General features: G+C 37.3%; 1 protein-coding gene across 4 annotated transcripts in view; it reads left to right on the top strand.

Moving 5' to 3' along the window:
• Positions 1-16,220, top strand: part of stxbp5a (syntaxin binding protein 5a (tomosyn)) — a 131,208-nt gene that overhangs the window by 86,977 nt on the left and 28,011 nt on the right. For all 4 annotated transcript variants that reach the window (XM_067417621.1, XM_067417620.1, XM_067417624.1 and 1 more), the window contains exons 8-14: positions 7,793-7,916; positions 10,307-10,385; positions 10,854-11,008; positions 13,338-13,410; positions 13,508-13,655; positions 14,332-14,399; positions 14,971-15,011. In XM_067417621.1, coding sequence (XP_067273722.1) covers positions 7,793-7,916; positions 10,307-10,385; positions 10,854-11,008; positions 13,338-13,410; positions 13,508-13,655; positions 14,332-14,399; positions 14,971-15,011 — 688 coding nt within the window. The remainder of the gene's footprint in view (positions 1-7,792; positions 7,917-10,306; positions 10,386-10,853; positions 11,009-13,337; positions 13,411-13,507; positions 13,656-14,331; positions 14,400-14,970; positions 15,012-16,220) is intronic.

Here is a 16,220-nt window from a genome sequence, read left to right as displayed (position 1 = left end):
GGGAAAAGGTGGAGGTGTAAGTGAGGCCAGCAAGGCGCTCACCCTGTGGTCTGTGTGGGTCCTAACACCCTAGTATAGTGATGGGGACACTGTACTGTCAAAGAGCACCGTCTTTCGGATGAGATGTTAAACCGAGGTCCCGACTCTCTGTGGTCGTTAAAAATCCCAGGATGTCCTTCGATAAAGAGTAGGGGTGTAACCCTGGCATCCTGGCTTCATCACTCGGTCTCCTCTCCATCAATCAGCTGGTGTGTGGTTAGCGTTCTGACCCAATATGGCTGCCGTCGCATCATCCAGGTTGGGGCTGCACATTGGTGGTGGTTGAGGAGATTCCTTCTATATAAAGGGCTTTGAGTGCCTAGAAAAACGCTATATAAAAATGCAACAAATTATTATTATTATTTTATATAAAAGGCATCGCAGGGAGCAGACGGATACCAAACATGACAAGAAACGGTTAAATCATCGCCAACACATTCATTGTTAATGGATCTGTCCCGTGGACTGTTAAGTTTACAGTCAATAACCATTAACATAAACTGTGCTTTGTGTGAAGATGAAGTGGATGAGTTGCAGTTTATGTACTTTAAAGGGCTCCAAACGTGTATGAATGGCTTTAGATAGATCTCTGTGTTCTTAGGAATGAGTTTGGTGGTTAAAGTCAATTTGTAGACCAATGGGAAGTCCTCTCCTTGGTGGTGGTGGGTGCAGAAGGTCCCCTTTCCTGCCCTGTCAGAGGTGTATGGCAGTTGTCTTAACATCTTATCTGATGTTGCAGAACATTTGTTTATGTTCATTCACCAAGGGTCCAATCACAGTTGGCACATCCTCTTCCAGACCAATAGAGTGTATGCCCACTCATTATGTGGGCTCAGCTAGAATATACTGTAGAGCTCTTAAAATATATAGCTGAATCAACATCCCACCCCCGGAATGCAATGGCCCCCTCAAGAATTATGAATGTGTCCTGTTGCTGACCCTGTTATTAATAGTGATGATTACCTTAACAAGCACTTGAAATTAATGTATCACTTTTAAATGTATACACATTTACAACAAACACTTGGGCTCTGTCATAATGGAAAATAGGGCCAGCTGACCTTGTTCTGGATGGCTTGACATTTGTTTCAGGAATGATGTGTTTTGTGTGTACGAGGGCAGTGACAGCAATATATTTGGACTGAAGAGGCGGGTTGTGGCTGCCTGCAGTAGAGCCATCAGACCTCTTTAGCTCTAATTGGGCCTCTGTGTGCGTGCATGTGTCAGAGGTATGACAGTGTCACAGTTCTCTGTCTCTTAGGTGTCTCTGTGGGTATCTTAAACATGTTACGAAGAGAGAGAGAAACGTAGAGGGGAGATAGAGGTCCTGGTGTCTTTAAGGTGTCATTAATAAGGCAGGCTGATTATCCTTCAGCCCTTTCTCAAGCTGACACACACACACACACACACACACACACACGCACACACACACACACACACACACACACACACACACACACGCATACAGACATCCCACATGTCCTTGTCACTTTATGAATATAATTACAACTCAGAAGCCATGGAATACTAGCGCACTGTGGGGTATACAAGGATAAAGCCAAGGAGGTCAGTGATACCTAGTGAAATTTTGATCCAGTATCAGTACATATAAGAGGTCATACTATTAGAATATCCTGTAAGTTTCAGAACTGAAATCTTACTTGTTACTCCAATAAAAGCTTTTATTTTATTGACACCAGGCCCAGCAAACGACTTTTTCAAAGTGGGGATCTATGACGTTAAAGGGCGGCAAGCACCGTCTCTGCAGAAGAAGATCAACACCTACTTCATCACTGTCTGTTTAGCCCCATTCACCGTTTTGCGCATGACATGCAATAGAATAGGTAGCCTAAGTAACATACATGGTGTTAAACCAGATTGAGCTACTAAATAATAAACATGCCGTTGAGGATGCTTCCTGGGCTTGACAGTAATGCAACATGTTAGTAACTGAGTTCATTCTAATGCCTGATCTGAAATGTAATGATTCATGTACAGTCAGATGTTCTTTGACTGTGTGTCAGTAATGGGTCCTGCACACTGTGCGATTTTTCAAAATCCTTTGCGAATGTCCCTTGTCAGACTGTACGAACATGATCGCCATGTCACACTGTAAGATCTCAGTTGACATTAATGTCAGACTGCACGAAAGTGAAGGCGCGCTAAAAACGGACACGCGCAAGAAAACTCACCCGGAGTTCATATCATCAATGAATGACGCGTTCAGTGACAGTGAGCTGCATTACACACGGGACTGAAATGCTGGCTACAAAGAAATCTCTAGCACTCGTTTTGGTCATAGTTTGTCTTGAAAAACCGAGATATTTGACGGTCGTCGTAGGAGAAGTCACACTGCAGGATTCTGTGCCAAATCTTCTGACACTGCCAGAATTTCGTCTGAGGTAAAATTTGATCGCAGCGCTCATTAATCGGCGGCCGGTGAACATGTCAAACTAACGACCAAAGACGTCAGATTTTAGCCTAGGATCAGAGGAATCTTTTAGGATTTGCTAAATTTGTCCCAGACGGCCAAATCGTGGCCAAAATCGCACAGTGTGCACCCGGCTTAAATCAGACCAGTGACTAAACGTCAACTTGCGTTGTTTCTCTTAGTAGGATGAAACGAATGTTATTTAACGGTGATTAAATTATATAAAGAAAGCTGTTAACGAAAGATCCCTTTGCAATTGTTGGAGCAGCGCGCTGAAGCTGTCAATCAAACTGCGAGAGTTTATCAGTGGCACGTTTATCAGTGACTCCCGTTTTATTAAACGATTCTCTCGAATACCATATCACATTTGCACTGTTAGTGTACAGAAATTAGTCACGAATCAGCATATTGATTCATTATTTCGGATCGCGTGTCAAAATGGCAATCTGCTGAAATCATGTGACATTGGCAATCTGAATTATGAATCAATACGCTGATTCATAACCGTTTGAATCTTTATTTGAGGATTGAAAACAAACGCGGAAGAGAAGACAATGTTGAATAAAGTCGTAGTTTTTTATATTTTTGGACCAAAATGTATTTTCATTGCTTCAAGAGATTCTAATTAATGAACTGATGTCACTTATGGACTACTTTGATGATGTTTTTATTAGCTTTCTGGACATGGACAGTAAAGTGTGCCTAAACTTGGATATGCTCTCTGACTAAATATAAAATATCTTAAACTGTGTTCGGAAGATGAACGGAGGTCTTACGGGTGAGGAACGAAATTAGGGTGAGTCGTTAATGACATACATTTTATTTTTGGGTGAACTAACCCTTTAATATAATGCCATAGATGTAAATTTAATGCAACACTTTTCATGATTAGCTAACCATGAGAGCTGTAATAGTAAAAACACGCTAAAAGAGAGTGTAATACTTAGCTATTTTAAATGGAAAGACATTAGCCAATCACAGCAGTGGGAGTTTACACTGAAGTCTGACAGCAGACATGCCCCTTAAAACAGAGAGTTCAGAGCAGAAGGCTAAAATCAGGGTAAAATAAATTATAAGTGCACCCCAGGAAACATCATAAAACAATAAAACAAGGCAGTTCATGATCCACCAACCCCCCCCCCCCCCCCCCCCCCCCCCAAAAAAAAAAAAAAAACATTCTTTGCATATACTATTCTAGCCTGACAAGCCAGACTCACTTCAAGATATTTGGTCTGGAAATTCACCATTGACAGGGCTCAATCCGAGGGGCGGGATAAACGGTGCTACAACCAACAAGAACAACATGAAGCGGAGCTCGTTGACAGATTAAACATTCGCCGTATCCGGTCGGCAAAACTCCAAACACATCTTCCCTTCTTAAGAATGACTTCAGTGCCGTTCTTTGTTCTTTTCTCAGAGAAAAGCTTAACTCCAAGTCTTCCAGAGTCGCGGTCAAGCCTATATGTAGTGTGATAATATGTATGCAGTTTCCTTCAAGATTCATTGCATGTCAGTAATTCAGCATAAATGTGCTTTTTGCTAAACTACTGTGTTTTCCCAGCCGTTCGCTCTGTGCCTTCAGAACGTATATTATGCAAGCAATATAATCCCTCATAATCATTTGGGTGTTTTGAATGTAGCTGTGCATAAGCATGTTTTTCTTTGTGCTGGTGTGTGCGCGTGTGTGTTTGTCTGGCTCCTCCTCTCTGGATGCTCCTGTAATGATGTTGCACTCGGTTCATTGATTAGTTAGGTCTGCTGAGGTTTGTCCCTACTGTCTGCCTGAGACAGAGATAGAGCCGCCATCATTATGCTAAACAAGAGGAGACTGCGCTTAATTAGAAAATAATGAGAACTCTCTTTCAGCCTTCTTTGTGCTTTCACTCGCTCTCTCTTTTCTCTCGATACATCAGTCTCATGCTGTGCATTCTCTCTCTTTCTCTTCCCCTCGAATTCAATTCTATTCCATTTATTGTGCTATATTGGCCTGACGGTTTTCCCCAGAGTTCTGCTCAAGTCTTCTGTCAATACAACAACGCTACAAAACAAAACTATAAAAAGCAACAAAGGTACTGATGTGAGGAATTATCAGAAAGTGTACAGTACACATACACGCACGCACGCACACACACACATTTCTGGTTCACTATCTTTGTGCAAACTCTCCATAGACGTAACAGTTTTTATACCGTACAAACCGTATTTTTTATCCCCCTACACGGTCCCTGCCCCTAAACCTACCCATCACAGGAAACATTCTGCACTTTTACTTTCTAAAAAAAACTCATCCTGTATGATTTATAAGCCTTTTGAAAAGTGGCTGAAAAGTGTAAGCTGGCTGGTTTCCACAATGTAGGTGATCTCAGTTTTTACTATCCTTGTGGGGACATTTGTATTACATTTACATTTATGCATTTGTCAGATGCTTTTGTCCAAAGCGACTTACATTGCATTCAAAGTACACATTTTTTACATTTTTCTCAATTCTTGCTTTCCCTGGGAATCGAACCCATGACCTTAGCGTTGCCAGTGCCATGCTCTACTGTTTGAGCTATAGGAAAGCTGGTCCCCACAATGTAATATAAACAAGGACGCACGCACGCACGCACACACACACACACATGCATACATACATACACACACACACACACATACACACACTACTATTTAAATAAATGCTGTTCTTTTGAACATTCTATTCATCAAAGAATCAAAATGTATAATGCTTTCCACAAAAAAGAAAAGAAAAAAGAAATGTATTCAGCATATTATTAGATTGGTTTCTGAAGGATGATATGACAATGAAGACTGGAGTAATGATTCTGAAAATTGAGCTTTGCCATCACAGGAATAAATCACTTTGATAACACTTTATAGTAATGTTATAAGTTACGTTATAAGTTATTTGTTAATGATAAGGAATGATTAATAAGAGATATGCTAACATTTTATTATTGTTTTGTTAATTCAGTTATGTAATTTATAAATGATTAGTTAATGCATTCATGAATTATTATTTAATTAGTGCTATATACGAGATATATCCATATGTATCCGTGACTGGTATACAAATACACGTCATTTGTAACAGGTGAGAAAGATCTACAAATGATGTGTAACACATTTACAAGTGATGAGTTGTTTACACTTTAGATGAGGGGATGCAGAAAACTTTGTAAATGATAAATTATTTATTCATGCATTTACACATCAATGCTGTGCACCTGATGTGAGCTTTAGTGGAAGATAGAACCGGTTCTGAGGTTCACGTTATCATTAGATCCCACACACTCCTCACAGAACACAAGTCTGTGCTGAGGGCTGAAAGGATTTAACATGGCCTAACTGGAGTCACCTTCATAAATTATTATCAAAAAATCAAATCAATAAATAAATGATTCTTTAGCTGCTTTAGTGCAACTGTGCTTTTGAACACAGACCAGCTTACAACTTAATGATACATCAATTCATTATATTACTGATCATTTATGAATGGTTTGTTCATCATTTTTTTCATGATTAACCATTGTTTATTGAGATGATGCTAAAACTATTTTGATAAATATTAAAATGATTTATACGTGATCAGTAATGCATCAACCAATAACTTATCAACCATCTACTATTTCTCTGATTCATTTCATGATTTAGTCATGTTTTAAGTTAACTTACAACACATTTGTAAATTGTTAGCATACCTCTTACTAATAATTTATAAATATAAAGTCATGTTTTGTAAATGATTAGTTCATCATTAACTAATAATTTATAAATGACTTATAGCTGAATTTAACAAAACAGTGCAAAGGCCAACAAATGAATAGTTTATCATTAGCCAATAACTTTTTAAAAGTTTTTAAACAGTAAGTTTATATTTTTAAAGAAGTCTCTTCTGTTCACCAATGCTGCATTTATGTTATTAGAAAATAATAATAATAATAATGATAATGATAATAAAATAAAATAAAATAAAATAAAATAACAAAAATACTGTAATATTGTGAAATATTATTAAAATATAAAATAACAGTTTTCTATTTGAATATATTTTAAAATGTAATTTATTCCTGTGATGGCAAAACTGAATTTTGAGCATCATTACTCCAGTCTTCAGTGTCACATGATCCTTCAGAAATCATTCTAAAGATGGTTTACTGCTTAAGAAAAACATTTATGATTATTATCAATGTTGAAACAGTTGTGTAAATATTTTTATTTTTTTTTAGGATTATTTGTTGAAAAGTTCAAAAGGACAGTATTAAATAAATAAAAAGGTTTTGCAACATTGTACTACCATTTAAATGTTTTGGGCCGGTAAGAATTGTATTTATTTATTATTTTTTTTGGGAAAGAACTTTAAAAAAATAATACATTTATTTTATTTATTTTACAATAATAATAATAATAATAATAATAATAATAATAATAATAATAATAATAATAATAATAATAAATGTTTCTTGATCAGCAAAATCGGCATATTAAAATAATAATTTCTGAAGGATTGTGTGATTCTAAAGACTGGAGTAAGGAAAATTCAGCTTTCAAACACAGAAATATAGCATTTTAAAATATATTAAAATAAAGTTATTTTAAAATGTAAAAATATTTCACAATAATACTGTTTTTGCTGTCTTTTGGATCAAATGCAGCCTTGGTGAGCAAAAGAGACTTCTTTAAAAACATTAAAAAATATTACCGTTCTAAAACTTTTGACTGGTAGTGCATATGCAACCTTTGACTTTTCTCAAAAACGTTAAAACTATTACCAACTCTAAACTTTTAAAACGGTAGCATATATGTGAAATATATTTAAAAATAACTGACTATTCTACAGCACAGTTCTGGTTATAAATAGCTAGCAGAAAATACCAGACACATTACTTGATGGCTGAAATCTTGCCAAGGGAAATGTAGCACAAGTTTACAAACACTGTCCCAGCACTTATTTGCTAAAATAGCTTATCTACATAATTATAAAACTAGATACTTTGGAATTTAGATTCAGTTCTGTGTAGATTAAGTAACATTTGGATGTACATGTAACGCCCCTCCTCATGTCACTGCAGAAACACTGATGATGTAAAAAGCATGGCACAAGTGATTGTGTTGCTCAACACTTTCTTTATAGCACTTATCCCAGCATACGTCTTTTCAAGGGCATCTCATGTCAACTTGGTTACACCCCTGGGCAGTGTTCTTGGACATACGGGTGTGAGTCACTATTAGGAAATATCCCATTGAGTTGTGTGCCCCCATGCAAACATAACCAACATTTCTTGCTCTTTTTCCTCTCTCTCGAATTCTCGTTCTTACTCACAGGCGATCCATTCTGTGGCCTGGCACCACGAGGGGAAGCAGTTTATCTGTAGTCACTCAGACGGCACACTGACCATATGGAATATAAAGTCCCCAGCCAGGCCCATACAGACAATCACGCCACACGGTTAGTGTTCTTTCTTTCTCTCTGGCTCAAACACAAATTAATTTTCTTCAAATTCATGTTTGTTCAGAAAAATGGGTTGCAAAATCAATTGCTCTCGTGTCTATTTCATAAGGTTGTATCACATCTCAAGCAAAGACTTGTTAATTCAGGATTGTAATTTGATCCCCCACCCCTCCTCCTTCCACCCTTACCTGATTTCCATTTCAAGTGAAGCTTTAATTTCCAGTCTCATTTTGTTCCCTTATGGAGACCGCCTGTGTTGTGGTCTTTAGTGATGAGTGAGGTGAGGTCATGCTCTTCCTTTTGGCGCACAGCCTTGCCTACTCTATTGAAGATACCTCACTGCGGTCCTCTCTTAACACAACAACCCCTTCAGCCTCACCCTGCCTCTATGAGAGGAGCGCTTCAGACAGCCAGATTTAAAAAGAAAGAAACATAATTGGGAAAAGCCATACAATATTGACAGAAGACTATATTATTTAGGATGTTCAATAGACATTAGTAGCCCCTATTTAGGGAGAATTCAGACCCTCCATATACAGGTATATTTAACATTTAAATTTGCTGAAAATTATTTATTATATGCCATTATTAGGCAAATTTAGGCAGATTCTATGATTGGATCATTATTACAGTGATTATTATGTTTCTAGCTTGCTATATATTTGGCAACAGTTCTTCTAACCATAATTGATGGAGTTTGTAGCTTTTTTTATTTCTTTAACAACCATGTAGGAAGACACAATACAGCCATATTCCAGAATGACAATGTCAAGATTCATCAGGCTCAAATTGTGAAAAAAGTTTTGGTAGGGTGCATGAAGAATCATTTTCACGCATGAATAGACACCTCTGAGTCTTTGGGATGTGCTGGAGGAGACTTTACAGAGTGCTGGACTCTTGCATCGTCAATACAAGACCTTGACCTAAAATTGATGCACCTCTTGATGGAAATAACATAACATCACAAAATTTAAATGGTAACTTAAATGGTTTTGAACTGTTTTAGGCCTCTTTAATATTATGTACACATATAGATGCCTCATTAGCTGTTTCTATGGGCCGTTATGCATAAGCTGTCCGCCAAACTGGAATGGTCAAAGCCGGTCTGACAACACTAGTAATATGCAACCGTAGTTATATTATTATCTGTGTCTGCAATAGACTCCAGCAGATGATTTTGCTAAACCAACACAATATAACAAAATAAAGGCGTTAGCGAATATGAAATTAAAAAGTTACCATAGTTTAAAAGTCTTCAATAATGTGTTAACCTAGCCTGACAAGCCAGGCCCACATCAAGATGTTTGGTCTGGAAACTCACCATTGACAGGGCTCAATCCGAGGGGCGGGATAAACGGTTGTCTTTCAAACTCCCTCTGCACGCGATAGGATAGAGCTATACCACCCAGAGCAACGAAGGTGAAACAGAGCTCGTTGATAGATTAAACATTCACCGCATCAGGTCGGCTAAACTCCGAACACATCTTCCCTTTTTAAGAATGACTTCAGTGCCGTTCTTTGTTCTTTTCTCAGAGAAAAGCTTAACTCCAAGTCTTCCAGAGTCGCGGTCAAAGCTGATTCGAAAGACCGCCGCCGTTCGCCAGTTTCTGTGTTTACTAGAAGCACGCAAACGCAACTCGGCCGTCGTCATTATGGCCCCGCCCGCCGACTCTATACACGGCGTGATTGGCCCGTCCAGATTGTGAGGAATACAGCTCAGAAGGGTATTGAGAGTTCCTAGACGACACTTGCGGGCAGATTAAATTTGCTGCCGCTAGGGTGCGTCTAGATTTCTAGGCCAGTGTTAACCCATATATTATAACAAAATCCAACACATTCTCTTATTTTTTTCAGGATTTTAAATCTAATTTGTTTTACAAGCGTCTGTGCAATGTTGTAACATCTTTATAACCCTAGAAGAACAGCAAAGGAAACGCACTCATTTTCGATAAGCAACATATCTATGTCTTTAATGCTCTAAATTTTTCTTCTGTGTTATGTCTGTGAGATGTTTTTTTCTCTCACTGTGACACACTTCCTGTGCGTGGGAGAGAGAGACTTTGTCCCAAATGGCACTCTCAGTCCTTGCAGTCTTCCTTCATGTCCACTCTTGTAGTACTTCAATGCTGAAATGAAACTTGTGGACATGAAGACTTCTAAAATGTACAGTAGTTCCTGTTTTAATTGGGCTAATGGCTAAAAAAAACACTGTGACAACCACTGTGATCATTTTCTACTTCAATACATCAATACAGGAAATACATCAATCAATTCCACAGTCTTTAATGAGTTATGATCGACATTAAGTCCACATCTAGCGCACTATTTGGTATAGGGCCAGAGAAGGATGTCTAGAAACTCTCTAAATGAGTCTGATTCTGTTTCAGGAAAGCAGCCTAAAGATGGAAAAAAGCCAGAGCCTTGCAAACCCATCCTTAAAGTAGAGTACAAGACCACGAGAGCAGGGTAGGTACAGGTTTTGTTTATTTTCTTATACTGCTCTTATTTCCTGAATGCTGGTCCAGGCTTGTTTTTGCTGGTTTATGCTGGATACCCAGCATAGCCATATTGTACCACTTTCTTCTAGATGTTTGTGTGTATGTCTAAATGTGTGTATGTCTATGCATATATAGGGGAATCCGGTATTGATATATGTTTTCTATATATTGAAAAATATATACTGAATTTGAAGCACATGTAAACCTGTAAGTAAACAAACAGTAACAATGTAAAATGAATAAGTACTCTGCACTGTTTCTAGATCACAAGCAGATAAGCAAACCGGTGGAGTTCATGCAGCTCGAGTGCTGCTGTCGTTAAAGAAAAACACATTCTGAATGACATTCAGTTGAACTTTTCACTCATTGTTATGCTGATAATGTAATTTAAGTCTTTTGAAGCTCACTGTAGAGTATGTGTTTGTGTTTTGAACAGGGATCCGTTTATGATCTTCTCCGGAGGTTTGTCATATGACACTGTTGGTCGACGGCCATGCTTGACGGTAATGCATGGGAAGAGCACTGCAGTATTGGAGATGGACTATCCCATTGTAGATTTCCTCACCCTGTGTGAAACGCCATATGCTAACGGTACATAGGTCACTTTACTCATTAACAGCACCTGCTCTGTCCAATATTATTGCAATGAGTGCTCAGTCTTTTTATCTCATGCCACTTCCTCTCTGTTCTTTTTTGTTGACCTTTGTTTTGTTGGGTTGTTCTATTCTTTCATGTTCTTTGTAGATGAGCTTGAGCTCTCCCAGTGGAACCGCTGCCTAGTAATTACATTTTACATCTCTTTTTTTAAAGCTCCCTCTATTCATAACATCCAATTCTTTGACTGCTTTCGTTTATTACCTCAGTACCCATTTGAGTCATTTATCACTTGTGTTTGGCTATTTATGAATAGTAAGTGATTTCTTTCTCTCTGCAGGCAGCTGTAGCAAAGGCTGATACAACTTTAGTTTGTTAATAGTTTGTCAATAGTTTGCTGGTGTAAAAAAAAAAGATAATTAAATGTCGATTTTACATGGCTTTTTGAAATACATGATTACAATTGGCCAATCTCTGATTTGGTTTCTTCTGGAATGGCTGCAGTGACCATTTTTGAGCATTGTCTGAGCCTTAAAATAAAGGAAAACCTGATTCTAGGATCTAAATACAATACTGTTCAAAAGTTTGGGGTCAGTATTTTTTTTAAAGAGATTTATTCTTTTATTCAGCAAGGATGCATTTCTATTTCAAATTAAGTCTGTTCTTTTGAACATTATATTCTTTAAAAAAAAAAAAAATGTATATATATATATATATATATATATATATATATATATATATATATATATATATATATATATATATATATATATATATATATATATATATATATATAAAAATATGTTACATAAAATATATAACAATATTTCAGTTTTTTTGTATTTTTGATCAAATAAATGCAGGGGTAGATGTTTGGTGTTCATAAGAAACTTCTTTCAAAAACATTAAAAAAACTGATCGACCCCTACATTTTGAATGGTAGTGTATTTTAGCTAACTAGTCAATAGAAAAGGTAACTTGGATTGATATATGTATTGATGTAAATGTATATATATATATATATATATATATATATATATATATATATATATATATATATATATATATATATATATATATATATATATATATATATATATATATATATATATATATATATATATATATATATATATACATTTACATACAATATATATATTTGATATATGCATTTATATTGTTGCAATTGTTTTCAATTCGTTTTTTTGTTGTGGACCATTTAACTTATTGGAAGCTTGAAGCTTAGATACTGTAGATAATAAAATAATTTCAGATAATTTCAAACCATGTTCATGTATTTATTTTTTAGTAGCCATGCTTATTATTATTAGATAATGACCAGCTGACTGTACTTTATTCCTTACATACACCCTGATCATGTTGTTAAACAGCTTGTGCATGGTACTGGCTTAAAACAATATTTTAAATCAATTATTTTTCTTGTGATTCACCTTGCTTTTAAAGAAAAAAAAGATAATTATACATGCAGTTGTGCCAGCAGTTCTTGCCAAAACACAGCGTCTCCGTTCAATCATTTGTGTTTAGAGGCTTAAGTGTTTTGTTTAGAGTTTGTGTTAAGCCGAACTGAGAAGCGGTGATGAACGCAGGAGGAATAGGAACAGTGTTTGCAGTACTGCTTGCGTAATAGTGCCTGGCTCTGTTGATTAAGCTATATTTGAAGTGGGACGTCTTTATGTTCTGACTCATTATTGAGACATTTCAGAGGTTCAAACTCATGCAGTGACGTTTCCAGGCGTAACTTTTACAGCTAAACAGGATCAGGTCACTAAAATATAAGAATTGTTTTACACATTTTTTTGGCATTTGTGTCCTTCATATAATACATACAGTACTAAGTAGCATTATAATTATGATAACATATAAAATAAAATGGGTGATTTCTGTTTTAATTTGTTTTTAAATGTAATTTATTCCTGTGATGGCAATGCTAAATTTTTAGCGTTGTTCCTCCAGTCTTCAATATCACATGATCCTTCAGAAATCATTCTAATATGCTTATTAGCTGATCAAGAGCAATTTCTTATTACTTTCAATGTTGAAAACAGTTGTGCTACCCATTATCATTTGTGAAACTGTGATAAAACTTTTTTTTCAGTGCACTCAGAGCATTCAAAAGAAAGCATTTATTTGAAACATAAATCTTTTGTAACATCATGCATATAATTGATATATGTTTTGATCAGTGTAATGCATCCCTGCTGAATTATCTTTTTTTGTGGATCTAGTGGTCAACAGTATATGTAAAATATGTGTATATTTAAAAAGGTATCAAATTATTTTACCCATCACATTTATATCTCTGCAGATTTTCAGGAACCATATGCTGTAGTAGTTCTCCTCGAAAAGGATTTAGTTGTTATTGACCTTGCACAAAATGGGTACGTATCACCCACAGCATTTTCGTCATGTTTGACGCTATCACACTTCTACACTTCAGCGGCAGTCTGATGTTTTTTCCTGTGATGTTTTTTGTAGTTACCCTATCTTTGAAAATCCGTATCCTATGATGATTCATGAGTCTCCTGTGACGTCTTGTGAGTACCTAGCCGATTGTCCTGTGGACCTTATACCTGCACTTTACTCTGTCGGGTCTCGCCAGAAACGACAGGGCTACAGCAAAAAGGTACAACGGCGTGTGCACACACATTTAAATATGTAAATCTGATAGATAATGATGTATTAAAGGTTAAAATTTCATGCCTTCCCTCACACATTGGCTTTTGAGTGACTAGATTGCAGCCCCTGGTGAATCGGCCCATTGCCCTATGCTTGTGTGACTTTAGGCCCCCGTCGTGCAGCACATTGTGTCCTCACACTGCATGGGTCAGAGACATAGACAGGGGTATTTATGGGTATGAAAGAAATCATGACCTCTCAGCCGAGACTGGAGTGCGGTGTGTAAGTTGTGGCTCTGTCTCCCACGGGGAGCAGGTTAACTCAGACGGCTCACTTTGAATCACAGCACTTCTGTATAACTTTGAATAAACTGCTTCAGCTTCCAGGCCTCATGAGGAAATGCTTTTCTATAGAGCCTCGCCAGCCATTTAATAAAGGTTCCACCCACGTTGCAGAAATGTTTTGTGGCTGCCAGTGCCAGACACAGTCATTATATTAAAAGAGTACTACTAAAATCTACAAATTGGCCACTTTCTTTTTATTAGGATTCCTAGGAATGCTCACACGCTTAAAGGCAATACCTACAAAATTTTCCCTATTCTCATACGTTGAGAAATGTCAGATTTATGCGGTTAGCTTTCGTGGATTTAAGTGCTTTTATGTGGTTCTGTTGTTTATCACAGGAATGGCCTATCAGCGGCGGAAACTGGGGCCTGGGCACACAAAGCTACCCTGAAATAATAATAACTGGGTAAGAGCAGTTTGTACTTGTGTGTGTGTGTGTGTGTGTGTGTGTGTGTGTGTGTGTGTGTGTGTGTGTGTGTGTGTGTGTGTGTGTGTGTGTGTGTGTGTGTGTGTGTGTGTGTGTGTGTGTGTGTGTGTGTGTGTGTGTCGTTACACTTTCTGCTCTGTTCTCTCTCTTTTACTGTTTGTAGTTCTGCTGAAATGGCAGAAATGGGAGAAAAAAGACTTAAATGGAGTAAAAGAAGAAGGCAGGGTATAGGGAGAGGGAGGAGTAGCGCAGAAGAGGGTGTAATGAGTGGGACAAGATGGTAGCGAAAGGGAAGTATGACAAAAAAGTAAACATTTTCTGATGTACCGCCCATGGGATGACTGAACCTTTTTCCACTATTTTAGTTGGTTTGACAGCAGTGGGAAGAGCACTTCCTCTCATCTCTTGACTAGCTTTTATCTGACATAGTAACTTAGCTTACCTCAGTGGTTTCTTTGGATACATGTGGTAATGGGAAATTGCCAGTGAGTTTATGTGGGTTTGTGTGAATGAGACAGCTGAAATAAAAGATTCTCTGCTCTTCTTGCAGGCATGCAGATGGTTCAGTAAAGTTCTGGGACGCTTCAGCAAGTGAGTACAAAGCCTTTCTAACTTTATAGTCACTTCATTTACCCATTGTATGCAGTATAATATTTTCATGTACCACAATGTAGTATATGTGCGATATAATAGTTTTTCAAAGCTCATAAACTTTTAACCACATTTGCATTACATATTTGCATTTGGCCGACACATTTATCTAAAAACAAAGCAGTTGTATATCAGATTTGTGTGTTCCCTGCGAATCAAAACCATGTCTATGGTATTGCTAGCGCCACACACTACTACTTTGCAGTTTGCTCATATTGCCCTATAATACATCCGGCGCAATGCGACGCCAGACGTTACACGGGTGTTTTTTGTACTAGTTTCAGCCCAACGCAGTTATCATTTTCACGTCCAGCACCACATTGTTTAAATAGCAAATGCACTGCTGCCCATCTGTTCGCCCATGGGCGTGCTGGTCTGAAAATGAGGTGTGTTCAGGCAGCATTATTGTCGCGTTGCTATTTTGATTTTGATATTTTGTTATTTAAAGGGCGCATTCATAATATGCGGCTATTGGAGGGTGCACACTGCTTATAACACACAAAGGGACGCGCATCAGCACACAAACATTTTTAAATATTAATGTAAATAGCGAATCTGCAATGGTGCAAGAGCAACTGGCTTTTAAAGGGAATGGGAGATGAGACTCTGTCTGGTTCATTGCTTTTTATGGCCAAAACACGACTAGGGACAATCCTTTTGGACCATGCACCTGGCACGCAGACCGTTTTTTTTACAGCGTTAAACCAGCAAAAGTGGACTTGGACATGACCTAATTGCGGCCTGAGCTTCAGACCATGCACTCAGATAGTTAAAATAGGGTCCATTATGTCTATGGGAGACGGTAAAATGCAATGCTAATCAGCAATTGTTTAAGTCATTGCAACACTAAAGCTGACGTTAGAGGCTTCGGTTTGCACAGAAGCAGTCAGTGTCTTGAAACGTGCACTTAGGACTGCACATGCGCATTGGCTTTACCCATCTGAAACAAATGCTTTTTATCTCCATTTAAGTAATTTGAACAACATCTTAGGGTCAGTTTATGTCAGATTTTGTCACTAATTTAAAATATATTTTTAATTTGGAGTTTCTTTGAAAGAAACTTTAGCTACACTGTAAAAAAATATTTAGAAAAAAAGTTCCCTGGTTGCCTTAAAATTTTGAGTTAATTGAAATTAAAATTTTGAGTTA

The sequence above is a fragment of the Pseudorasbora parva genome, chromosome 15, assembly GCF_024679245.1.
Source record: "Pseudorasbora parva isolate DD20220531a chromosome 15, ASM2467924v1, whole genome shotgun sequence".
Classification (NCBI taxonomy): Eukaryota; Metazoa; Chordata; class Actinopteri; order Cypriniformes; family Gobionidae; genus Pseudorasbora; species Pseudorasbora parva.
The sequence above is the reverse complement of the archived record's forward strand: the minus strand, read 5'-3'. Positions and strand labels throughout refer to the sequence as shown.